General features: G+C 45.0%; 5 protein-coding genes across 11 annotated transcripts in view; 3 read left to right on the forward strand and 2 right to left on the reverse strand.

The window, feature by feature from the left end:
• PPP2CA (protein phosphatase 2 catalytic subunit alpha) overlaps nt 1–24,488 on the forward strand; it is a 354,454-nt gene that overhangs the window by 166,055 nt on the left and 163,911 nt on the right. The window lies entirely within an intron of this gene.
• UBE2B (ubiquitin conjugating enzyme E2 B) overlaps nt 1–24,488 on the reverse strand; it is a 262,616-nt gene that overhangs the window by 32,432 nt on the left and 205,696 nt on the right. The window lies entirely within an intron of this gene.
• Nucleotides 1–24,488, forward strand: part of CDKL3 (cyclin dependent kinase like 3) — a 160,157-nt gene that overhangs the window by 12,764 nt on the left and 122,905 nt on the right. For 4 of the 6 annotated variants that reach the window (XM_050792800.1, XM_050792801.1, XM_050792798.1 and 1 more), the window contains exon 4: nt 7,247–7,425. The exons of the other annotated variants lie outside the window; for them this stretch is intronic. In XM_050792800.1, the coding sequence (XP_050648757.1) occupies nt 7,247–7,425 (179 nt within the window). The remainder of the gene's footprint in view (nt 1–7,246; nt 7,426–24,488) is intronic. 6 annotated transcript variants of the gene reach the window in all.
• On the reverse strand, nt 16,067–22,389 carry LOC126955987 (endogenous retrovirus group FC1 Env polyprotein-like). 2 transcript variants are annotated; one of them, XM_050792810.1, is made up of 2 exons: nt 19,528–19,616; nt 16,067–18,722 (listed from the first exon to the last, which is right to left on the reverse strand). In XM_050792810.1, the coding sequence occupies exon 2, from the start codon at nt 17,904–17,906 to the stop codon at nt 16,284–16,286; it is 1,623 nt and encodes a 540-aa protein (XP_050648767.1). In that variant the 5' UTR covers nt 17,907–18,722; nt 19,528–19,616; the 3' UTR covers nt 16,067–16,283. The 2 variants fall into 2 exon arrangements, with proteins under 2 accessions (XP_050648767.1, XP_050648769.1); XM_050792812.1 differs by lacking the exon at nt 19,528–19,616 and adding an exon at nt 22,089–22,389 and having other exon boundaries at nt 16,480–18,722.
• VDAC1 (voltage dependent anion channel 1) overlaps nt 19,743–24,488 on the forward strand; it is a 394,265-nt gene continuing 389,519 nt past the window's right edge. Inside the window, exon 1 of the mRNA XM_050792860.1 lies at nt 19,743–19,746. The gene's annotated coding sequence lies outside the window, so the exon portion shown is untranslated. The remainder of the gene's footprint in view (nt 19,747–24,488) is intronic.

Raw genomic sequence — 24,488 nt, forward strand, 5'->3', positions numbered from 1 at the left:
TAGAACCTTGAAATTTATCCACAGGAGGGTGGACTCTTTCCTGAGGATCCTGGGCAACTATTGCAGATTTTTTTGTTTTTTGTTTGTTTTTCTTGAGACAGGATCTTGCTTTGTTGCCCAGATGGGAGTGCAATAGCATGATCATAGCTCACTGCGGCCTCCAACTTCTGGGCTCAAGCGATCCTCCTGCCTCAGCCTCCCAAGTTACTAGGATTACAGGCACATGCCACCCCACCCAGCCCATTGAAGGTTCTTGAGCATTGCTGTGACTAGATGAAAACAAAATCTAATTTTATTTTAACAAGAGAAGATATGAGTAGATAGAGACCCAGAGAGATCAGGCGGGAAACTGTTGTGACAGTCTAGATGTGTGGGTGGTAACGGTTTGGACTAAGATAGTAGCAATGGGAAGGAGAGGAAGGATGGCAGAGGGATAGGATGGAAATACTTCAAAAGGAAAATCACAGGACTTGGGAACTAATTAGGTATGAGAGAGATGAAAACAAAGGGTGAAATCAGAGGTTATTACAGTATTTTTTTCGAGACGGAGTCTGTCTCTGTTGCCCAGGCTGGAGTACAATGGCAGGATCTCGGCTCACTGCAACTTCTGCCTTCTGGGTTCAAGCATTTCTTCCAGTTTCAGCCTCCCGAGTAGCTGGGATTACAGGTTCCTGCCACTAGGCCCAGCTAATTTTTGTATTTTTAGTTTAGTTTAGTTTAGTTCAGTTCAGTTTCAGACGGAGTCTTGCTCTGTCGCCCAGGCTGGAGTGCAATGGCGTGATCTCATTGCAACCTCTGCCTCTTGGATTCAAGCGATTCTCCTGCCTCAGCCTCCCGAGTAAATGGGATTACAGGTGCGTGCCACCATGCCCGGCTAATTTTTGTATTTTTAGTAGAGACGGAGTTTCACCATGTTGGTCAGGCTGATCTCGAACTCCTGACCTCATGATCCGCCTGCCTTAGCCTCCCAAAGTGCTGGGATTACAGGCATGAGCCACCACGCCTGGACAATTTTTGTATTTTTAGTAGTATTACTGTATTTTTAATTGGAGAGCAGAAGTGCCATTGTCAATAACTGAATTTAGAAGTGGGAATTGCATTAAGATATATTGATGGATTTTAAGGGATAGTGAGAATTTCTAAGTAAAAATAGTGGCTAACCAATTATATCATGACTTTGGAAGTTTTCAGAACTGAATATACAGATTTGAGAATCTTCCTCTTAGAGACTGTGGTTGAAGAGGTAAGAATAGATCATTCTCCCAGAAATGGAAGGAAAAAATAAGAGGTAGTTCTCATCACCAAGCATGGAAGAGATCTGTGGAGTGTTGGAGAACAGCAGAGAAGGAGGCCTAGACAGAAGTACCCACATTCTTTTATTCTCTTGTTCTTATCTGGAACCTGGAGTAAAATTATCCCTGTCCCTTACCTCACAGAATTTTGTAAGGCTAATTACCTTTGAGAATTAAGGCAGCCATGAGTGAAGTGGCTCTTTAGACTAGATATTATTTATTTTTATTTATTTATTTATTTTTGAGATGGAATCTCACTCTGTCACCCAGACTGGAGTGCAGTGGCGCGATCTTGGGTCACTGCATCCTTTGCCTCCCGGGTTCAAGCGATTCTCCTACCTCAACATGCCGAGTAAACTGGGACTACAGGCGTGCGCCACCACATCCGGCTAATTTTTGTATTTTTAGTAGAGATGGGGTTTCACCATTTTGGCCAGGTGGTCTTGAACTCCTGACCTCAAGTGATCCTCCCACCTCGGCCTCCCAAAGTGCTGGGATTACAGGCATGAGCCACCATGCCTGGTGTATATAGATATTTTTTAAGAGATGAGGTTTCAGTCTGTTGCCCAGGCTGGAGTACAGTGGTACAATCATAGCTCACTGTAGCCTTGAACTCTTGGGTTCAAGTAATCCTCCCAACTAAGGCTCCCGAGTAGCTGGGAGTACTGGTGCATGCCCCCAAGCCCTGCTAAAACTTTCTTTTCTTAATATTTCCAAATTTCAGATGATGATTTTTTTTTTTTTTTTTTTGAGATGTAGTTTCACTCTTGTTGTCCAGGCTAGAGTGCAATGGCGCAATCTCAGCTCACTGCAACCTCCACCTCCTGGGTTCAAGCAATTCTCCTGCCTCAGCTTCTGAGTAGCTGAGATTACAGGCATGTGCCACCACGGCCCAGCTGATTTCATAGTTTTAGTAGAGATGGGATTTCTCCATGTTGGTCAGGTTGGTCTCAAACTCCTGACCTCAGGTGATCTGCCTGCCTCAGCCTCCCAAAGTGTTGGGATTATAGGTGTGAAGCCACTGCGCCCGGTGACATTTATTAATTAAAAAATTTTTTTGCTGTTTTCGTTTTGTACATCAGAGAAAGACTTTTTTTTTCTTTTTCTTTTTGAGACAGAGTCTCCTTCTGTCACCCAGGCTGGAGTGCAATGGCACAATCTCAGCTCACTGCAACCTCCGCCTCCCGGGTTCAGGCAATTCTCCTGCCTCAACCTCCTGAGTAGCTGGGACTACAGGCACATGCCACCATGCCCGGCTAATTTTTGTACTTTTAGTAGACACGGGGTTTCACCATGTTGGCCAGGATGGTCTTGATCTCCTGACCTCATGATCCACCTGCATCGGCCTCCCAAAGTGCTGGGATTACAGGCGTGAGCCACCATGCCCGGCCCCTGAAGCGGTATCTTAATGTGCTTTTTAATGTCTGTTTTTGTTCACATTATATCCTTAGGTCTTGGAATAGTGCCTGGCATATAGTAGGCACTCAATGAAAATTGTGGTAGTGCCGGGCGCGGTGGCTCCAGCCTGTAATCCCAGCACTTTGGGAGGCTGAGACGGGCGGATCACAAGGTCAGGAGATCGAGACCATCCTGGCTAACACGGTGAAACCCCGTCTCTACTAAAAAATACAAAAAACTAGCCGGGCGAGGTGGCGGGCGCCTGTGGTCCCAGCTACTCCGGAGGCTGAGGCAGGAGAATGGCGTAAATCCGGGAGGCGGAGCTTGCAGTGAGCTGAGATCCGGCCACTGCACTCCAGCCTGGGTGACAGAGCGAGACTCCGTCTCAAAAAAAAAAAAAAAAAAAAAAAAAGAAAATTGTGGTAGTAAAAAAGGATTTATATATTTTGGCAGATGACAACTTTAAAGTGGCTCAATTAGAAAGGCTTACCCTAAATTAATTTTTTGGCTATTTATGGAGGGAGATTGAGTCAGAACAAGAGCCAGTCTCAAAGATTTATGGTAGTAAGTTGTATAAACAAGGAAAGATCCCAGATTTCTGTCACTGAGACATTTCTACTTCTGCTATGATACTTTACAGGTGATGAGTATGTGCTTCTGTAATTCTTTTGATAAAATTTGTAAATGCCTTCTTTGTTCTAGGCACTGTACTGAACACGTATTAATTGAACAAGACAGATGTGCATCTTGCCCTCATGGAGCTTATGGTTTAGTGGGGGTTTCAGACAAGTAAACAGGCAGTTAACAGTACTGCATGACAGATGCTATGAAGGGGAAAGTGCAGATTGATGTGAACATATAGAAGGAGCATCTAATACTAACATACAAGCCGAGTCCTGAGGAAATAGCTGACTTGGCCAAGTAGTTGGAGTAGCATCAACAAATGCACAGAGATTAGACAAACCCTGGCAAATTGGGAAACTAATACTCTATAGGCTAGGGAAAGGAGGTTAAGAGGATAAGTAGGGGCCAAATCTCACAAGGCCTTATAAGCCATTTTAGGGAGTTTTAAATTTATCCTGCAGGATGAGGAATCCTTGAAGCAGAGAAGTGACATGGTCGGGCCTAGCACGGTGGCTCATGCCTGTAATCCCAGCACTTTGGGAGGCCGAGGCGGGCGGATCACTAGGTCAGGAGATCGAGACCGTTCTGGCCAACATGGTGAAACCCCATCTTTACTAAAAATACAAAAATTAACTGGGCATTGTGGTGCGTGCCTGTTGTCCTGTAGTCCTAGCTACTCAGGAGACTGAGGCAGGAGAATAGCTTGAACCTGGGAGCCGGAGGTTGCAGTGAGGCAAGATTGTGCCACTGCACTCCAGCCTGGTGACAAAGCGAGACTCCGTCTCAAAAAAAAAAAGTGACATGATCACACATCTGATTTTAAAATAGTTCTGTGACTTCATTGTGGAGACTGAATTGGAGAGCACGAATGTGAATTCAGGGAGACCAACTGATAGACTTGTGTATTAATTTTGTGAGACAGCTGAGGAGACCTGAACTAGGAAGAGCAGTAGATAGGTTAAGGGAGTGTGGGGAGGGAGAAAAATGCCCTTGGCTTCTGGTTTGATTTATGGAGTAAGTGGTGGTTCCATTCACTGTAATAGCAGATTGTTGAGAACCAGTAGGTTTGGGGGAGAAGATGTGTTTAGTTTTAGATTTGCTGAATTTAAAGGACTTGTACCTAGTTTGTGGGATTTATTGTGGACTTTCCCTTCTTATGGAAACCAGGAGAAATATCTGTTAGACATAGAAATGTTGAAATTATCAGTAGTATATGGACAGTTACTAAAGCTATAAGAGTAGATTAATCTTATACAAATGTAAACTAAAAATAGATTAAAGATTTAAATGTAAGATCTGAAACTGTAAAACTACTAGAAGAAAACTTGGGAAAAGTTCTATGACATTGGATCTGGGTAATGATTTTGTGGATATGAACCCAAAAGCACAGACAACAGAAGCAAACATGGACAAATGGGATTACATCAAACAAAAAAGTATGCATATCCAAGGAAACAATCAATAGAGAGAAGAGAGAACCCACAGAATTAGAGAAAATACTTGCAAACCATACATCTAATAAGAGGTTAATATCTGGAATATATAAGGAACTCAGATAAATCAATAGTAAGAAAACAAATAACCTGATTAAAAATTGGGCAAAGGACCAGGTGCAGTGGCACATGCCTATAATCCCAGCACTTTGAGAGGCCAAGGTGGGAGGATAGTTTGAGTCCAGGAGTTCAAGACCAGCCCAGGCAACATGGTGAAACCCTGTGTCTTTAAAAAATAAAAATAAAAAATGGGCAAAGGAGGCTGGGTGCAGTGGCTCACAGCTGTAATCCCAGCATTTTGGGAGGCTGAGGCAGGCAAATCACTTGAGATGAGGAGTTTGAGACCAGCCTGGATAACCTGGTGAAACCCCATCTCCACTAAAAATACAAAAAGTAGCCAGGCGTGGTGGCGTGTCCCCGTAATCCCAGCTACATAGGAGGCTGAGGCAGGAGAATTGCTTGAACCCAGGAGGCAGAGGTTGCAGTGAGCCAAGATCATGCCAGTGCACTCTAGCCTGGGTGACAGAGCAAGACTCCGTCTAAAAAAAAAAAGAAAGGAAAAAAAAATCAACCTAAGTGTCCATTAAGGATGAATGCATAAAGAAAATGCGGTATGTATACACGATGGAGCACTATTCAGCTGTAAAAATAGAAGGAAATCCTGTCATTTGTGATGATGTGGATGAACCTGGAGGACGTTATGGTAAGTGAAATAAGTCACGCACAGGACAAATACCGCGTGATCTCAATTACATACAGAATCTATAAAAGTGCAACTCATAGAAGTAGAGCGTAGAATGGTAGTTACCACGGGCTAGAGTGGAGGTGGTTGGGGAGATATTGGTCAAGAGATACGAAAATTCAGTCAGAAAGAAGGAGTAAGTTCAAGAGATCTGTTATACAAAATGGTAGCTAGTTAATAACAATGATTGTATTCTTGAAAATTGCTGAGAGTAGAATTTAAGTGTTCTCACCCCAAAAAAATAAGTATGTGAGGTAATGTTAATTAGCTTGATTTAGCTAATTTTACAATGTATACATATTTCAAAACAACATGTACATAATATATACAATTTTAATTTATAAATTAAAATTAACAAAATGTTAAAAAGTAATTCAGGCTGGGTGTGGTGGCTCACACCTACAATCCTAGTGCTTTGGAAGGCTGAGGCGGGAAGATCGCTTCAGCCCAGCACTCATGATCCGCCTGGGCAACATAACCAGACCCTGTCTCTACGAAAAAAATGTTTAATTAGCCAGTAGTCCTAATACTGTAGGCTGTAGGACTACAGGCATGCGCTTGTCCTAGCTACTCAGGAGGTTGAGGTGGTAGGATTGTCTCAGGTGGTAGGCTCCTTGCTTGAGCCCAGGAGTTTGAGGCTGCAGTGAGCTTCGATTGTGCCTTTGCACTCTAGTCTGGGCAATGGAGCAAGACCCTATCTCTTTAAAAAATAATTTCTTAAAAAGAGTTGATCAGATTGAGATGGAGCAGCCAGTAGGTGGGGAGAAGCCCAAGAGTGTTGTCCCTATAACCAAGTGACAAAAGTGGCTCCCACACCCCCCAAAAAAGAGAGTACGTGAGATTGACCGGGAAACTTGAGTTTCCCGGTCAATATATATCAATATATGAAGAGAGGAAAGCCTAAGACAAGGACCCTATGTTTTAGAAACAGACAGAGAAAGAGTCGCTGCCAGGTAGATAGGAGGAGATTGGGAACATTTTAGGTCCGAGAAACCAGGAATGGAGGAACAGTTGGCATTGTTTTTACGCTAAGAAACCAAGTAAATATGGGCGGAGAGATGGCTATTGGATGTAGGAAAAATGTAGATGACTTTTTTCCTATGGCTAGAGAAGTTTAATGCAATGTAGGAGCAAAAGAGAAGGTTAATTATCTTGAGTGACTGGGTCAGAAAGTGAAGACTGTGAGTACAGATAATGTCTTCAAGAGGTTTAGCTGTGAAGGACATGAAAGGGCCGGAACTGGAGTAGGACATAGAGTTAAAGGAAAGTAAAATTTCAATAAGTTCTTTTCCTTTCTTTCTTTTTTTTTTGGGGGACAGGGTCTCACTCTGTTACACAGGCTGGTCTCAAACTCCTGGCCTCAAGTGATCCTCCTGCCTTGGCCTCCCAAGGTACTAGGTTTACAGGCATGAACCACCACTCCCAGCCTCATTAAGTTCTTTTGGTTTTTCTTACACGAATGTGATTTGCCTTTTTAGTATTATGTCTGTTTTTTTAGCTTCATTTTATTTTGAGGTGGTGGATGGAGCAAGAATTGAAAACATATAACTATATTTGCATTGTGTAATTAATCCTTTGCATGTGGTAAGGAAATAGCTTTACTATCTTAATTAGCTAGATTTTCTTAGTATCATTTTTGAGAGGTTCTGGATAATGAAATCTCATTTTAATGTATTTTGTATTCTGTTTGTTTTTAGATCATTCATCGCGATATAAAACCTGAGAATATTTTAGTATCCCAGTCAGGAATTACTAAGCTCTGTGATTTTGGTTTTGCACGAACACTAGCAGCTCCTGGGGACATTTATACGGACTATGTGGCCACACGCTGGTATAGAGCTCCAGAATTAGTATTAAAAGATACTTCTTATGGAAAGTATGTATATTTTGGGGTCCTGTCAGCCTTTCTTAGGTATCTTTCTTTTTTTTGTTTTTTGAGACAGAGTGTTGCTCTGTCGCCCAGGCTGGAGCGCAGTGGTACAATCTCAGCTGACTGCAACCTCCGCCTCCCAGGTTCAAGCAATTCTCCTATTTCAGCCTCCCGAGTAGCTGGGACTACAGGCGCACACCATCACTCCTTTTGTATTTTTAGTAGAGACGGGGTTTCATAATATTGGTCAGGCTGATTTCGAACTCCTGACCTCAGGTGATCTACCCGCCCCGGCCTCCCAAAGTGCTAGGATTACAGGCGTGAGTCACTGTGCCCAGCCTCCTAGGTATCTCTTTTATCCCTTGGTATATTCTTGTATATCTGTCACCCTAATACTGACACACTCTGCCGTCTGCATCTAGGTTGGGGCTAAGAAGAGGGACACCTTTAAAGATAACGTAACAGATTCTTTAGGTACCTGCATTGCTGGCTACTGCTACTGCTGCGCTCTCTCAGCTCTCACGGGTTGAATGAACACAGCCCCAGAAGACCTATGCAGACATCCCTCAGAGTGTATCTATATTTGCTTTAAGCTGTGCCATGCCCTCAGCAGAGTTCCCTCTTCTGTTTATCTTTAGCCTCGACATTCTGCAAATATTTGAAATCATTTATCTTACTCTGCCAGTGTTGCAGTAGGAACTGCCAAGTTTCCCATTTCCTGGAAAAATGGTACCCTCTTTGTGAAGACTGGCAAATAATTTTAAATTCTACTGTTTTAGGTGCAAAAATTAACCAGGTGTGGTGGCGTGTGCCTGTAGTCCCAGCTACTTGGGAGGCTGAAACAGGAGAATTGCCTCAAAAGTAGCATGATCTCGGTCTAACATAAAACAGCAGCCTAAAATATAAATAATCAATCTTGAACATAAAGAGATAGAAGTATGTAATTTAATACCTGATTTAATGGAATACATGGAGGAGGATAATTCTCATGTGCTTTTCCTAGAAATTATTATTCTGTTATTATAATAATATGTAATATTAATGAGTACTTACTTTTTGCCAGAAACTGTTCTAAATGGTTTATATACATCAAATAATTTAATCTTTACAACAACCCTGTGATGAAGTTGCTACTATTAGCATTCTCATTTTAAATAGTAGAACACTAAGGCACAGAGGTAAAGTAATTTGCCTGAAATCACATAGCTGCTTAATAGCAGAACTGAACCAGGATTCTAACCCAGGTGATCTGGATTCACAGTCCATTCCCCTGGGTACCTTTTCAACTGTACCTACCATTGATGCCCTGTACAGACTGTCTCTGTACCTCAGTTACTTCATCTATAAAATGGAAATAATAATAGGACTCACTTCGTAGGTTTGTGGTGAGGATTAAATGATTTGATACATGCTCAATAAATATTATCTACTCTTACTCAAAGTCCTAAAATATTTTTTCTTCATTTCTTTTTTGCCTCTGGGCATAATGTAGCCTGCATAAGATCTCTCTGTCTCGCCGGGCGCGGTGGCTCAAGCCTGTAATCCCAGCACTTTGGGAGGCCAAGACGGGCGGATTACGAGGTCAGGAGATGGAGACCATCCTGGCTAACATGGTGAAACCCCGTCTCTACTAAAAAAAAATACAAAAAAGTAGCTGGGCGAGGTGGCGGGCGCCTGTAGTCCCAGCTACTCGGGAGGCTGAGGCAAGAGAATGGCGTGAACCCAGGAGGCGGAGCTTGCAGTGAGCTGAGATCCGGCCACAGCACTCCAGCCTGGGCAACAGAGCGAGACTCCGTCTCAAAAAAAAAAAAAAAAAAAAAAAAAAGATCTCTCTGTCTCATTTTTACCCTCTTTTCATGATGTAGCTTAAATTCCTTTTCTGATATACTCCCTAGCCCCCCAATCCTATTCTACATCTTTTAGTACATTGTCTGTAAATTTTGTGTCAGTTAATATTTAACATGGGCTAGTTCTTTCTCTAGCTCTTTTTTTTTTTTTTTTAACCTCTCACTAAAAGTTAAGTTCCTTGAGGATAGGCATAATCTCTTATATTATACATAACCAAACTTGGTGCCTGGCCCATAGTAAGATTGGATTCTAGGAGAATTCACATTATGTTTGAAACAAATTTGCTTGTGAGTCTGTTTTGATAACTTTTTTATTGTAAAAGAAAACACAGACACAGAATATCTCACGTAACAAGTGGATAGCTCCACCACCTGATCAAAAAATAGGATTTTGCCCACTACCCCAGAAAACCCTTTGTGTGCCCTACTGCAGTTGTAACATGCTCCTTTCCCCACAAAGCAACCATGATACTGATTTTTATTGCAATCATTTCCTTGCATTTTAAAAAATAATAGAGACAGGTCTCGCTGTGTTGTTCAGGCTTGTCTCGAACTCCTGCCCTCAAGTGGTCCTCCTGCCTCAGCCTCCCAAAGTGCTGGGATTACAGGTGTGAGCCACCAGGCCTGGCCATTTCCTTGCATTTTAAAGATAGTTTTATCACCCAAATGTGCATCCATTTAGTTTAATCTAGGCTTTTTTGAGATATGATTCATATATCATACAAGTTACCCATTTAAAATGTACAATTAAGTGGTTTACAGTATATTCGCAGAGTTGTACAACCATAACCATAGTAATTTTGGAACATATTTATCACCCCAAAACGAAACCCTATACCCATTTTAACTCTCCATTTCCTCCCAACCCTTCCAGGCCTAGATAAACTCCTATCTGCTTTCATTCTCTATGGATTTGCCTATTCTGGACATTTCATATAAGTAGAATTATATAATATATGGTCCTTTGGGACTAGCTTTTTTCACTTAACATAGCATGTATTAGTACTTCATTTCTTTTTTTTTTTTTAAAACAGAGATGGGGTTTTGCCATTTGGTCTCGAACTCCTGACCTCAACTGATCTGCTCACCTCGGCCTCCCAAAATGCTGGGATTACAGGCCTGGGCCACTGTGCCCAGCCAGCACTTTGTTTCTTTTTTTTTTTTCTTTTTTTAGAGAAGGAGTCTCGCTCCGTCGCCCAGGCTGGAGTGCAGTGGCGCGATCTCGGCTCACTGCAACCTCCGCCTCCCGGGTTCACACCATTCTCCTGCCTCAGCCTCCCAAGTAGCTGGGACTACAGGTGCCCGCCACCACGCCTGGTTAACTTTTTGTATTTTTAGTGGAGACGGGGTTTCACCATGTTAGCCAGGATGGTCTTCATCTCCTGACCTTGTGACCTGCCCGCCTCGGCCTCCCAAAGTGCTGGGATTACAGGCGTGAGCCACCACGCCCAGCCCACTTTATTTCTTTTTATGGCTGAATAATATTCCACTGAATGGTTAGAGCTCTTTTTATTTACCCATTCATCAGTTGATGGACATTTGGGTTGTTTTTACTTTTTAGCTATTATGGGTAATGCTGCTATGAGCGTTTGTGTACTTGTTTTTGTATGGACATATGTTTTCTTTTTTTTTTTTTGTTATTATACTTTAAGTTCCAGGGTACATGTGCACAATGTGCAGGTTTGTTAAATATGTATACTTGTGCCACGTTGGTGTGCTGCACCCATCAACTCGTCAACACCCATCAACTTGTCATTTACATCAGGTATAACTCCCAATGCCATCCCTCCCCCATCCCCCATCCCCATAATAGGCCCTGGTGTGTGATGTTCCCCTTCCAGAGTCCAAGTGATCTCATTGTTCAATTCCCACCTATGAGTGAGAACATGCAGTGTTTGGCTTTCTGTTCTTGCGATAATTTGCTGAGAATGATGGTTTCCAGCTGCATCCATGTCCCTACAAAGGACACAAACTCATCCTTTTTTATGGCTGCATAGTATTCCATGGTGTATATGTGCCACATTTTCTTAATCCAGTCTGTCACTGATGGACATTTGGGTTGATTCCAAGTCTTTGCTATTGTGAATAGTGCCACAATAAACATACGTGTGCGTGTGTCTTTATAGCAGCATGATTTATAATCCTTTGGGTATATACCCAGTAATGGGATGGCTGGGTCATGTTTTCATTTCTTTTGGGTATATACTTAGGAGTTAGAATTGTGGGTCATATGGTAACTATGTTTAGTCTTTGAAGAACTGCCAGATTGTTTTCCATAGTGTTTGTACCATTTTACATTCCCACTAGCTGAGTGTGAGGGTTTCAGTGTCTCCATGTCTTTGCTAGCACTTACTATTATGTTCTTTTGTTTAATAGCCATCCTAGCCTTTTTTTTTTTTTAAGTAAACTTTATTTTGGGATAATTTTAGATTTACAGAAAAGTTGCAAAGATAGTATAGTTTCCACATAGTCCTCACCCAGTTTCTGTTTACCCTAATATCATATTTCATTACTATGGAGGTTTATCATCTCTTTTTAATTTATTACTCGAATACTTTTATAAATGGACATTTCCCCTTATTTGGTTACCTAATGGTATAGTTCACATAGAGAAACTGGGTAAATGCTTGATTTATTTATCAATTTTAAAGATGAATTGGCTCCAAAAGGTGACCTCCAAAGGCAACTAATTAATTTTTTTAGAAATACCATTATGAACTCATGGACTTAAACGTATTTAATGGGTTTCAATGCATTGCAATTATTGGGGCAAAAAGATAATACCTTTTCCCGGCTGGGCACAGTGGTTCACACCTGTAATCCCAGAACTTTTGGGAGGCCAAGGTAGACGGATCACCAGAGGTCAGGAGTTCAAGACCAGCCTGCCCAACATGGAGAAACCCCATCTCTACTTAAAATACAAAACTAGCCGGGCGTGGTGGTGCATGCCTGTAATCCCACCTACTTGAGAGACTGAGGCAGGAAAATTGCTTGAACCCGGGAGGCGGAGGTTGCGGTGAGCCGAGATCACACCACTGCACTCCAGCCTAGGCAACAAGAGTGAAACTCTGTCTCAAAAAAAAAAAAAAAGATAATACCTTTTCCCTACCTGTAACAAGAGTCACAGCCAATACCCTTATAACAAAAGATGGGTTAGCAAGAGAAAAATATGACAAATTTAACAAAGCTCTATGTGACATGGAAGCCTTCATAAATGAAAACCCAAAGACCCAGGGAGAACACAGTCTGATTTTATGCTAAGTTTGCTGAAAGGAGTGAATACTTGTAGAGAAACATGATTGAGCAAAAGGAGTATGATCTAATGGTAATAAACCCAGCAAGGCCTGTTTGTTCAGATTCTTCTTGGCCTCTCTGTTTTGCATTCCTTCCTTCCAGGTTTGGGCAGGACTTCTCTGGAATGAGGGTCTTATGACTTACTTTCAAGGGAGGTGGATCAGAGAGTGACCATTCTGTTTTATGGCTTGCTTTCGGGAAGAGAAATTCTAGTTGCTCAGGAGGTGGGCAGGTGGAAGAGGAATCCTGGTTTCTTTTTTTTTTTTTTTTTTTTTGAGACGGAGTCTCGCTCTGTCACCCAGGCTGGAGTGCAGTGGCTGGATCTCAGCTCACTGCAAGCTCCGCCTCCCAGATTTACGCCATTCTCCTGCCTCAGCCTCCCGAGTAGCTGGGACTACAGGCGCCGCCACCTCGCCCAGCTAGTTTTTTGTATTGTTTAGTAGAGACGGGGTTTCACCGTGTTAGCCAGGATGGTGTCGATCTCCTGACCTCGTGATCCGCCCGTCTCGGCCTCCCAGAGTGCTGGGAGTACAGGCTTGAGCCACCGCACCCGGCCAGGAATCCTGGTTTCTATGATACACCTTCGGGGAGAATGGAGGGCAGGAGAAGGTCAGAGAGATTTTGTTTCTGAGGCCTTTCTAATCTCCTTCAGTTCAAAGTATGTATCATGCCAAAGCACCATACTTTCGGGTATCATAGTCTAAGCCTGGACACAATTATTATTATTATTGAAGTTCAAAATCAATGGGTGCCGTCAGGCCTCTGAGCGCAAGCTAAGCCATCATATCCCCTGTGACCTGCATGTATACATCCAAATGGCCTGAAGTAACTGAAGAATCACAAAAGAAGTGAAATTGGCCTGTTCCTGCCTTAACTGATGACATTACCTTGTGAAATTTCTTTTCCTGGCTCATCCTGGCTCAAAAGCTCCCCCACTGAGCACCTTGTGTCCCCTGCCCCTGCCTGCCAGAGAACTACCCCCTTTGACTGTAATTTTCCACTACCTACCCAAATACTGTAAAATGGCCCCACCCCTATTACCCTTCGTTGACTCTCTTTTTGGACTCAGCCCGCCTGCACCCCAGGTGAAATTAACAGCCTTGTTGCTCACACAAAGCCTGTTTGGTGATCTCTTCACATGGACATGAGTGAAGGGTGCCTTTCAAGGTGACTTTCCTTTTAACAGGACCTAGTATGTAGTCTCTGATACTTCCCTTGTGACCTGACTGACAAGATAGCAGTCCAGGCTCATTTTTTACATGTTTTTGCCCCAGACCTGGTATCAGCCATATTATATCTTTTTTAAAAACTGCATTATTGAGATATGTTTATATAATATGATTCATCCATTTGAAGTAAATTTCAGTGGTTTTTAGTGTATTCACAGATATGTACAACTATCACCACAGTCAATTTTCATCACCTCAGTAAAAACCCCATACCCTTTATTTATGACACTCCTACACCTCTGAACTCCCTCCCTAACCCTAAGCAATTACTACTGTCTTCTCTATCTTTATATATTTTTATTTTTGTTTTTTGAGACAGTCTCTCTTTGTCACCCAGGCTGGAGTGCAGTGGTGCGATCTCGGCTCACTGCAACATCCACCTCCCGGGTTCAAGCAATTCTCCTGCCTCAGCCTCCTGAGTAGCTGGGACTACAGGCGCATGCCACCATACCCAGCTAAGTTTTTTTTTGTATTTTTGTAGAGATGGGGTTTCACCATGTTGGTCAGGCTGGTCTCGAACTCCTGACCTCGTGATCGACCTGCACCGGCCTCCCAAATTGCTGAGATTACAGATGCAAGCCACTGCGCCCGGCCTATGGCTGGCTAATTTTTAATTTTTTCTTTTGTAGAAACAGGGTCTCGCTGTGTTGACTAGGCTGATTTTGAATTCCTGGGCTTAAGCGATCCTCCCGCCTCAGCCTCCCAACATGTTAGGGTGATAGGTGTGAGCCACCACGCTGAAGCCTGACTTTTTTATTCTAGCTACTCTAATGGGTGTGAAGTGGTATCTCATTGTGGGTTTGCTTTACATTTCCCTAATGTCTAATGAGGTTGAATGTCTTTTTTTTGTATTGGCCATCTGTATATTGTCCTTGGAGAAATGTCTGTTCAGATCCTTTGCCTATTTTTAAAATGAGTTTTCTTTTTATTATTGAGTTGTAAGAATTTTCTACATATCCCAGATACAAATTCCTTATCAGATATGTGATGTGCAAATATGTTCTTCCATGTTATGAGTTGTGTCTTCACTTTCTTGATTATGTCTTTTTTTTTTTTTTTTTTTTTTTTGAGATGGAGTCTCACTCTGTTGCCCAGGTTGGAGTGCAGTGGCATGATCTCAGCTCACTGCAAGCTCCGTCTCCCAGATTCATGCCATTCTCCTGCCTCAGCCTCCCGAGTAGCTAGGACTACAGGCACCCACCACCACACCCGGCTATTTTTTTTTTTTTGTATTTTTAATAGAGACGGCGTTTCACCGTGTTAGCCAGGATGGTCTCGATCTCCTGACCTTGTGATCTGCCAGCCTCAGCCTCCCAAAGTGCTGGGATTACAGGCGTGAGCCACTGCACCCGGCCAGTTATGTCTTTTGATTTTCAAATGTTTTCAATTTTGAGAAGTCCAATTTATCTGTTTCTTTTATTGCCTGTGCTTTTGGTATCATATTTCAAAATTGTTTGCCAAATGCAGGATTATGAAGATTTACAGTTACATTTTCTTCTAAGAGTTACGACTTTAGCTCTTACATTTAAGTCTGATCCATTCGAGTTAATTTTTGTATATGCTATAAGGTAAGAGTCCAAGTTCATTCTTTTACATGTGGCTATCCAGTTGTTGTCCCAGCACCATTTGTTGAAAATATTGTTCTCTCCCTATTATGGTGTTGGGCCCTTTTTGGAATTCAGTTGACCATAGTTGTAAGTGTAACTGTTCAAGGGGTTCACCTTGCCCGCTGCCTAGACAGAGCTGATTCATCAAGACGGGAATTGCAGTAGAGATAGAATACCTTATGCAGAGCCGGCTGTGCTGGAGACTGGAGTTTTATTATTACTCAAATCAGTCTCCTTGGGCATTCAGGGAGCAGAGTTTTTAAGGACAACTTGGTGGGTAGGGGGAGGCCAGTAAGCTGGGAGTTCTGATTGGTCTGTTATGCCCAGACCGTTTATTCCCCGAAGAAGACCACCAGAGTCCAGAGTCAAAGCTAAGCAGCAAGGATCTTTATTACAGGTTCGAACCTGGAACTCTCCCTCGCTCGTGAAACGAGACGGGCAGGAGAGCTCCCCCACTCAGCTCCGAACAATGTTATATAGTCTAAGAAAAGTGGGCATAGAGTTATTATACAAATCAGATATATGATTGGCTAGTGTTTGAACAAGGCGATTTGGCTAACTATGATTGGTTCCTGCCATTTCTGATATTTTGGTTCAAACTTTGAGGCGGGAGAGCAGGTTTATGGCAGCAAGAGTTTATCTTACTTAAACACGTCTTGTGACCTTGCCTCAGAACTTACAAAATCTCTGGTATGTGCAAAACAAAATCTCTGGTACGTGCAGAAAACCAGGTACTCACAGAACTTACGAAATCTCTGGTATGTGCAAAGATTAGAGAGCAGAACAAGGGTGTAGCGGGTGGGGGGCGGGTACACATCTATCTTTGTGTCCTTTCATTTCCCCCTTCTCATAAGCAACTGGATGTCCAATCTTGGATTTCCAGAGTCTTATAATATAGCCTCACTTTCTGGGTGCAGGAGAGGCTGGTGATGGCTACGGAGGACCATTAGTTGGATGGTATCAAACCTTTCTCTGACAAATTGTAAAATTTTATTTACCACACAGGGGCCTATAGTGAATAGAAGTAGTAAAGATATTAGGGGGCCTAAAAGGGGTGCCAGAAGGGAAAACATCGAAGAGCTCCACCAATTGTTAGCGGCTGTAGTGAATTGTTGCTTTTTCATTTCTAAGCTTAGTTCGTGTAGGCGTTGGACTCTTTCCTCAACTAACCCTGACTCATTTATATAGAAACAGCATTCTTCTTTGAGGAACATACAGGTACCTCCTTTCTCAGCCGTGAGTAAGTCTAAGGCTCTGCGGTTTTGAAGGGTGACCTGTGCTAGGGAGGTGAGCTGCCGCTGAAGGGAGGCTAGGGAATAGGCGGAGTCTTCCATAGCAACAGAGAATTGTTGTAACAGCTTGTCGTTTTCTATCATGGAGTGTTGTAGGGCCCCTCCTGCTAACCCCGCTGCGACGACAGAGGTGGTTAAGGATATTCCGGCAATTAGTGGTAGAAAAACTGCTCGTCTATGTCGCGCAGTTTTAGTTGGGGCGGTCCCTGCCCAGCCTATGAACTCTGCCGGGGTTAGCAGTGTCAGTCGGGGAACTAGGGTAACAGGGATACACAACTGTCCGTCAGAGATGCTTTTGGACAGAGTTTTTAACAGAGTCATATTACACCAGAAGAACACACCAGGGGGAGCATATATGGGACTATTAGGGTATGTAGCCGATTGGTTACAGAGGCTGTTGCTAAATGCCGAATAACAATAGGGGTATTTCTCTTGGTATGGGTCACGGTACAGGGCCACATCGGGTATCGTGACTATCGATGAGTTAAAACCTGTATAGTTTGTGGGAGGGGAGGATAGAGGAACAGCCGTTAATGGTGGTCTTCCTAGGGTTGCACACATAAAGCAAGAGGACAGGTCGCCTAAACCAGTGAGGTTGGCGAATGCTAGCCCTTCCCGTAATAGAGTTAGCCAGGAGAAGGGCTGCAAGTCTTGTGATAGCTTGGTTTCTTGCCTGTGGATTTGTGTGTGGATTAAGGGTTGAATCTGGACTAGACTTCTCCACAGATATAAATGGCTACTGGGCCAGGTACTAGTTGATGAGTAATATACTCCCCCATGTTGTGGGGTTGTCCACCGAGAGTCCCATGGGTCTCTAATTATCCAAGTGTAAGTGACGGGAGACTCAGTTTTGTAAAAATACCACCCTTGTCGTTCTCTCCAGTATCGGACAGAGTGCGTCTTACAGTAGCTATATGGGCAACCTGCACTCTGGTGCCAGCAATAATTTTTACAATTATATTCAGTTTGATCATATTCAAAACAGATCATGGGTATTGCTGGTTGGGCAATCTGGAACCTAGTGAAATTGAGGTAAACTATAGTATTACACCCTGAGGGGGGGCAGTCTGCGCTAGCTAGCAGTTTACCCGCTTGGGGGGTTTCCCCGGGGTGAGTTTTGTTCTCATAGAGCCAGAACCTCCAGACATAGGGATTAGACGGCGCAGCAGTGAGGAGAGTCAGATGCATAAGGCATAAAAGCATAGGTAAGCTAGACATGGTTACGGCTATGGGGATGACGGCGCAGGGTTAGCTTTAAGGGATTGTTCTTAGCTTTGTCTACAGTCCATGTAACCGGTGCTCCAGACGGCTCGAGAAGGTCGGATGTTGGGTCCACTGGTTTGACGTGTGTGTAGTGGATCCACGAAGCGATGCCTTCTACTTTGAGAGCGGTAGGAGTAGTCAGGAGTACTTGCAGTGGTCCTTTCCACCTGGGTTGAAGAGTTTCTTGCCAGTGGCGCTTGACTAGGACCCAGTCTCCCGGCTGGAACGGATGAGGCGTCGGCGGAGGTCCTGCCTCGTACAGTTCTCGTAGTCTGGGCCAAATTTCCTGGTGAATTTTCTGTAAGGCTTGTAAGGAGAACAGGAGCTCAGAGACATTTTCAGTTTCAGGTTTGAGTAAGTCATCTTTTAGACTGGGGACCAAGGGTGGGGGTCTGCCATACATGATTTCATATGGTGTGAGGCCTAGTCTGTAAGGGGTATTTCGGGCCCGGAACAGAGCGTAGGGGAGAAGTACTACCCAATTAGCACCAGTCTCCATGGTCAATTTAGTTAAGGTCTCCTTCAGAGTCCGATTCATCCTTTCTACCTGTCCTGAGCTTTGGGGCCTATAAGCACAATGTAATTTCCAATTTGCCCCCAGAATGGAAGCCAAATCCTGACTTACCTTAGCAACGAAGGCTGGTCCATTGTCTGACCCTATTTGGACGGGAAAGCCATACCTGGGGAGGATTTCTTCCAAAATTTTCTTTGCTACAACCTGAGCAGTTTCTCTCTTAGTTGGGAACGCTTCTGTCCATCCTGAAAAAGTATCTACAAAGACAAGTAAGTACTGATACCCATATTTTCCAGGCTTTATCTCAGTAAAGTCTATTTCCTAATAGATACCAGGCCTAGTTCCTCTACACCTAATTCCTGCGGTGGTCTGGGTTTGGGGGCAAGCGTTGTTTAGTTGGCAGGCTTTGCAATTTGTTGTGACATCGCTGGCCAGTTCAGCTATGCGCCTGATTCTAAACTTGGCGTGCCTGATTAAGTCCATCATTCGCCGGGCACCCAGGTGGGTTGTCCGGTGGATGTGTTCCAACACCTGCCGTCCTAATTTTTCTGGTAGGATGGTTTGGTCATTTATATCAGTCCACCACCCATTTTTAACCTGTTTTAGGGGAAGCGTGTTCATCCATTCGCGATCCTGTTCGGTATAGTCGGGAAAACATGGCAAATTTCGCGGGCCAGGATCGGGGAGCTGGAGCGCGAGGAGCTGACTGGGAGCTTTTGCTATGCTCCTTGCAGTTTGGTCGGCTAAGAAGTTGCCTCGAGCAATTGGCGTAGTTGGTTTCTGATGCCCAGGGCAATGTACGATAGCCAATTTCTTTGGTTTCCACAAAGCAGTTAATAGAGCTAGGATCTCTTGCTTGTTTTTTATTTCTTTGCCTTCGGCTGTTAATAGTCCCCTTTCTCTGTAGATGGCCCCATGTATGTGCACAGTAGCGAAAGCATAGCGGCTATCCGTGTATACTGTTAGTTTTTTCTCTGCCCCTAGGGTGAGGGCCTGTGTAAGGGCTATCAGTTCGGCTCTTTGGGCCGATGTCCCTGGAGGCAAGGGTTCCGCCCAGATTACCTCAGTCTCTGACGTTACAGCCGCTCCTGCATACCGCTGGCCTTGGTGGACATAGCTGCTGCCATCAGTGAACCAGGTGAGTTCTGTGTCGGGGAACGGACGATCTTGCAGGTCCTCCCGCACCCCATGCACCTGAGCCAGTATCTCAGTGCACTCATGGGACGGGGCGTCCAAGTCTGGATTTGGCAGCAGTGAAGCAGGGTTTAAAGAGGTTGGGGGCAGAAAAGTTATTCTGAGGGGGTTTAACAGCAGTCCTTGATAGTGGGTGAGCCGGGCGTTACTCATCCATCGGTCCGGCGGCTGCCGGAGGACGCCTTCAATGGCATGCGGGGTTATAACGCGCAACTCTTGCCCCATGATAAGTTTATCAGCGTCTCGGACCATTAGGGCGGTCGCCGCGATTATCCGGAGGCAGGGTGGCCAGCCAGCAGCCACTGAATCTAATTTTTTTGACAAATAGGCAACTGGCCTCTGCCAGGGGCCTAGGTACTGTGTTAACACGGCTTTTGCAACACCCTTACTTTCATCCACGTATAAGTGGAAGGGCTTGGAGACATCAGGGAGCCCCAGCGCGGGGGCTGATAACAAGGCAGTTTTGATTTGCTGAAAGGCCAGCTCAGCCTCTTCCGTCCAATTGAAGGGCTGCCGTTCCTTTGTTGCCTGGTATAGGGGCTTGGCTAACTCAGCAAATCCGGGTATCCATAACCTACAGAACCCTGCCGACCCCAGGAATTCTCTCACTTGCCGTGTTGACTGGGGTCTAGGGATGCGTAGGACTGTTTCCTTTCGGGCTTTGGTTAGCCAGCGTTGCCCCCCTTTTAATAGGTACCCCAGATAAGTTACCTCCGACTTGCAGATCTGAGCCTTTGTTGCTGAGGCTCGGTAGCCTAGCTCCCCCAGAGTCTTCAGGAGGTCCTCAGTCCCTTGAACACAAGTTTCCGGGGACCTGGCCGCTATTAAGAGATCATCAACATATTGCAAAAGAGTTATTTCAGGGTGTTGCCGCCGGTACTCACCCAGATCTTCATGAAGGGCTTCATCGAACAGGGTTGGTGAGTTCTTGAACCCTTGTGGCAGTCTGGTCCATGTTAGCTGACCGTTGATGCCCCTCTCAGGATCCGTCCATTGAAATGCAAAGAGTTCTTGACTTTTGGGAGCCAGAGGAAGGCTGAAGAAGGCATCTTTTAGATCAAGAACGGTATACCACTGTTTTTTGGGATGTAAGGCACTCAGAAGGGTGTATGGATTGGGCACAGTGGGATGTATGTCCATGACCCTTTTATTAACTTCTCTTAAATCCTGTACTGGCCTGTAGTCCGTACTGTTGGGTTTACGAACAGGTAACAGTGGAGTATTCCAGGATGAGTGGCAAGCCCGTAGGACTCCCTGGTCTAGGAGTCGGCGGATATGGGGCATAATTCCTTCTCTTGCCTCCAGGGGCATAGGATATTGCCGAACCCGAACCGGGTCCGTCCCTGGCTTAACTTCCACAAATATGGCAGGTCGATGTTTAGCTAGACCCAAGCCCCCAGTTTCTGCCCACGCTTCAGGGAAACGCTGGAGCCAAGAGTCAATTCCCTGATCGGGGGGCTTTTGCTCTTGATGGATTCGGTACTCATCTTCTAAGGTGACAGTCAGGATAGATATTGGCCTGTTTTGGGAATCAGTTATCTTGGGCCCTTCTGGCTCAAAGTGGATTTGGGCCCCCATCTTTGTCAGCAAGTCCCTCCCTAGTAGAGGGCAGGGGCTCTCTGGGATGACTAGGAAGGAATGGGAGACTTTTCCCGTTCCTAAGTCTACAGTCCTCTGGGTTGTCCAGGGGTATTTTTTGATGCCTGTGGCCCCGTGCACCCAGGATGTTTTCTTAGACATTTTTCCAATTGGTTTGGTTAGGACTGAGCGTTCTGCCCCAGTATCGACCAAGAAGCGAACTGGGGACCCCTCCACTTGCAAAGTTACCCTGGGTTCGGGGAGGGGGTCCGAACCCCGTCCTCCCTAGTCAGAGTCCTGGGTAACGAGTACGGAGGTAGGGTTAGCTGGTCTCCGTTTCTTTGGGCAGTCCTTAATCCAGTGGCCACGTTCCTTGCAATAAGCACACTGATCTTTTTCTAATCCTTGCCTAGGGCCTTGCTTTTTCTGCTTTCTGTTTTGGCCATTTCCTGCCTGGGGGAAAGCTGCTACTAAGACTTTGGTCATTTCTTTGGTTGCCTTGAACTGTTTTTCTTCTGGAGTATCCCTATTATTATAAACTCGCTGGGCCATCTGAAGGAGGTCCTGAATCTGCTTTCCCTCTAAACCTTCTAATTTCTGGAGTTTTCTTTTAATATCTGGTGTTGCCTGGTTTACAAAGGGCATTACTACCGCTGCCTGATTTTCCGGTGCTTCCGGGTCCATAGGGGTAAACTGTCTGAAGGCTTCCATTAATCTCTCTAAATACACAGCGGGGCTTTCTGTCTTACCTTGTAACACAGAATATACTTTAGCCAAATTGGTGGGCTTGCGAGCTGCAGCCCGGAGACCTGCCATTAGAGTCTGGCGATAAATGAGCAGTCGTCCCCTACCTTCTGCCGTGTTGTAGTCCCATCTGGGCCGGGTCAAAGGGAAAGCCGCATTAATGAGGTCAGGATTTGCAGTTGGCTGGCCGTCATCTCCTGGAACCAGTTTTCTGGCCTCAACTTGGATTCTTTCCCGCTCCTCCGTTGTGAACAGGATTCGGAGGAGCTGTTGACAGTCATCCCAGGTCGGCTGGTGAGTAAACATGACACTGTCTAACAACGAGGTTAGATCTTTGGGATTATCTGAGAACCGAGCATTTTGGGACTTCCAATTGTATAAATCACTGGTGGAAAAAGGCCAATACATGAGACGGGAGAGCCCGGTATCATCGAGCGATCCTATTTCTCTGAGAGGCAGGGCTACAGTGGAGTCAGGGAGTCGGGAAGCTTGGTCCCGCTGTACGCGGCCTCGTGTTCAGCCGGCCGGCCCCCCCAGGTTACTTTCGCTCTCGGCTGCTTCCGCTTCTCGGTTTCCCTCTACGGAAGCACCACCCTGGGGGACTGGGTCCTGCGGGATAAGGTGCGGATATGGTGGGGGAAATGTGGGTTCTAACGTTAGGGGGTCCTGGCTGTCCGGCAGCACAGGGGCCGAGGGAGCAGAGGGAGTCTTTTGTCTTGTAGGTCGCGTTACTAGGACTTTGCAGGGCTCAGGGATGAATGGAGTTATCCAGGGTGGTGGGTTTTCCACAAGATCCTGCCACACTAGAATATAAGGAATTTGATCAGGATGTCCTGACTGCCCTGGCAGGAAAATCTTAGTTTTTACCTTAGTAATAATAGAGAGACAGAAAGTTCCTTCGGAGGGCCACCCTACGCCGAAAGAGGGCCACTCCGAACGGCAGAAAGTAACTAGCTTTCCCTTCTTTAGTTCTACGCTTAAGTTACGCCCCCGAGCCTTCACATCCTTAAAATTGGTAACAAGGAGTGAGAGCGGCGTGCTCTGGTTGTTGCCCATCTTTGGACTGCTCCTACAAAGAGAAGGGGGGACGAAAATGAGTGTGAAGCAGAGGGGAGTATCCGACAGGTCCGGTCCTGGAAGGGGAAGAAAAGGTTTTATGTTTCGTTTTGGGCTTACACTTAACACTTAACAATAACGGACAGACAGTAATAACGATGAGCATTCGCGAGCGCGTGTCGGACTTCTGACCTGAGTCAGACGGGGCAACCAAGGATGGAGGCCCCCAGATGGGCACTGGGGAACGTCTCCCACCAGTCCCGAGTGGCTGTCTTCTAGCGCGTCCGCCAAGACCGTGCCACTTACAGAACAGACCAATACAGATTACAGATTACGGATTTCGCGAAATTTCAGGGAGACAGACAGAGACAAAGACAGAGACAGTGACAAAGCCGGCTTACCTACAGATTAAGATCCGTTGACTTGGGGGTCTGGTGGGCTTGGGGGAAATCCCGGACGAGCCCCCATTTGTTATGCCCAGACCGTTTATTCCCCGAAGAAGACCACCAGAGTCCAGAGTCAAAGCTAAGCAGCAAGGATCTTTATTACAGGTTCGAACCTGGAACTCTCCCTCGCTCGTGAAACGAGACGGGCAGGAGAGCTCCCCCACTCAGCTCCGAACAATGTTATATAGTCTAAGAAAAGTGGGCATAGAGTTATTATACAAATCAGATATATGATTGGCTAGTGTTTGAACAAGGCGATTTGGCTAACTATGATTGGTTCCTGCCATTTCTGATATTTTGGTTCAAACTTTGAGGCGGGAGAGCAGGTTTATGGCAGCAAGAGTTTATCTTACTTAAACACGTCTTGTGACCTTGCCTCAGAACTTACAAAATCTCTGGTATGTGCAAAACAAAATCTCTGGTACGTGCAGAAAACCAGGTACTCACAGAACTTACGAAATCTCTGGTATGTGCAAAGATTAGAGAGCAGAACAAGGGTGTAGCGGGTGGGGGGCGGGTACACATCTATCTTTGTGTCCTTTCAGGTCAGGTTTAAAATCACAGGGAGTCGAAGCTGTCTTCTTGCACTGAGTCAGTTCCTGGGTCCAGGATGGCCATGAGATCAGATGAGCCAGTTTAGCAGTGTGGGTGGTGCCAGCTGATCCATCAAATGCAGGGTTTGCAAAATATCTCAAGCACTGATCTTAGGAGCAGTTTATAGAGGGTCAGAATATTGTAGCTTCCAGCTGCATGACTCCTAAACCATGATATCTGATCTTGTGGCTAATGTTAGTCCTACAAAGGCAATCTGGTCCCCAGGCAAGAAGGAAGTCTGCTTTGGGAAAGGGTTATTACTGTCTTTGTCTTAAACTACAAACTATAAACGAAGTTTCTCCCGAAATTAGTCCAGCCTACGCCCAGGAATGAACAAGGACAGCTTGGAGGTTAGAAGCAAGATGGAGTCAGTTAAGTTAGATCTCCTTCACTGTCTCAGTCATAATTTTG

The sequence above is a fragment of the Macaca thibetana genome, chromosome 6, assembly GCF_024542745.1.
Source record: "Macaca thibetana thibetana isolate TM-01 chromosome 6, ASM2454274v1, whole genome shotgun sequence".
NCBI lineage: Eukaryota > Metazoa > Chordata > Mammalia > Primates > Cercopithecidae > Macaca > Macaca thibetana.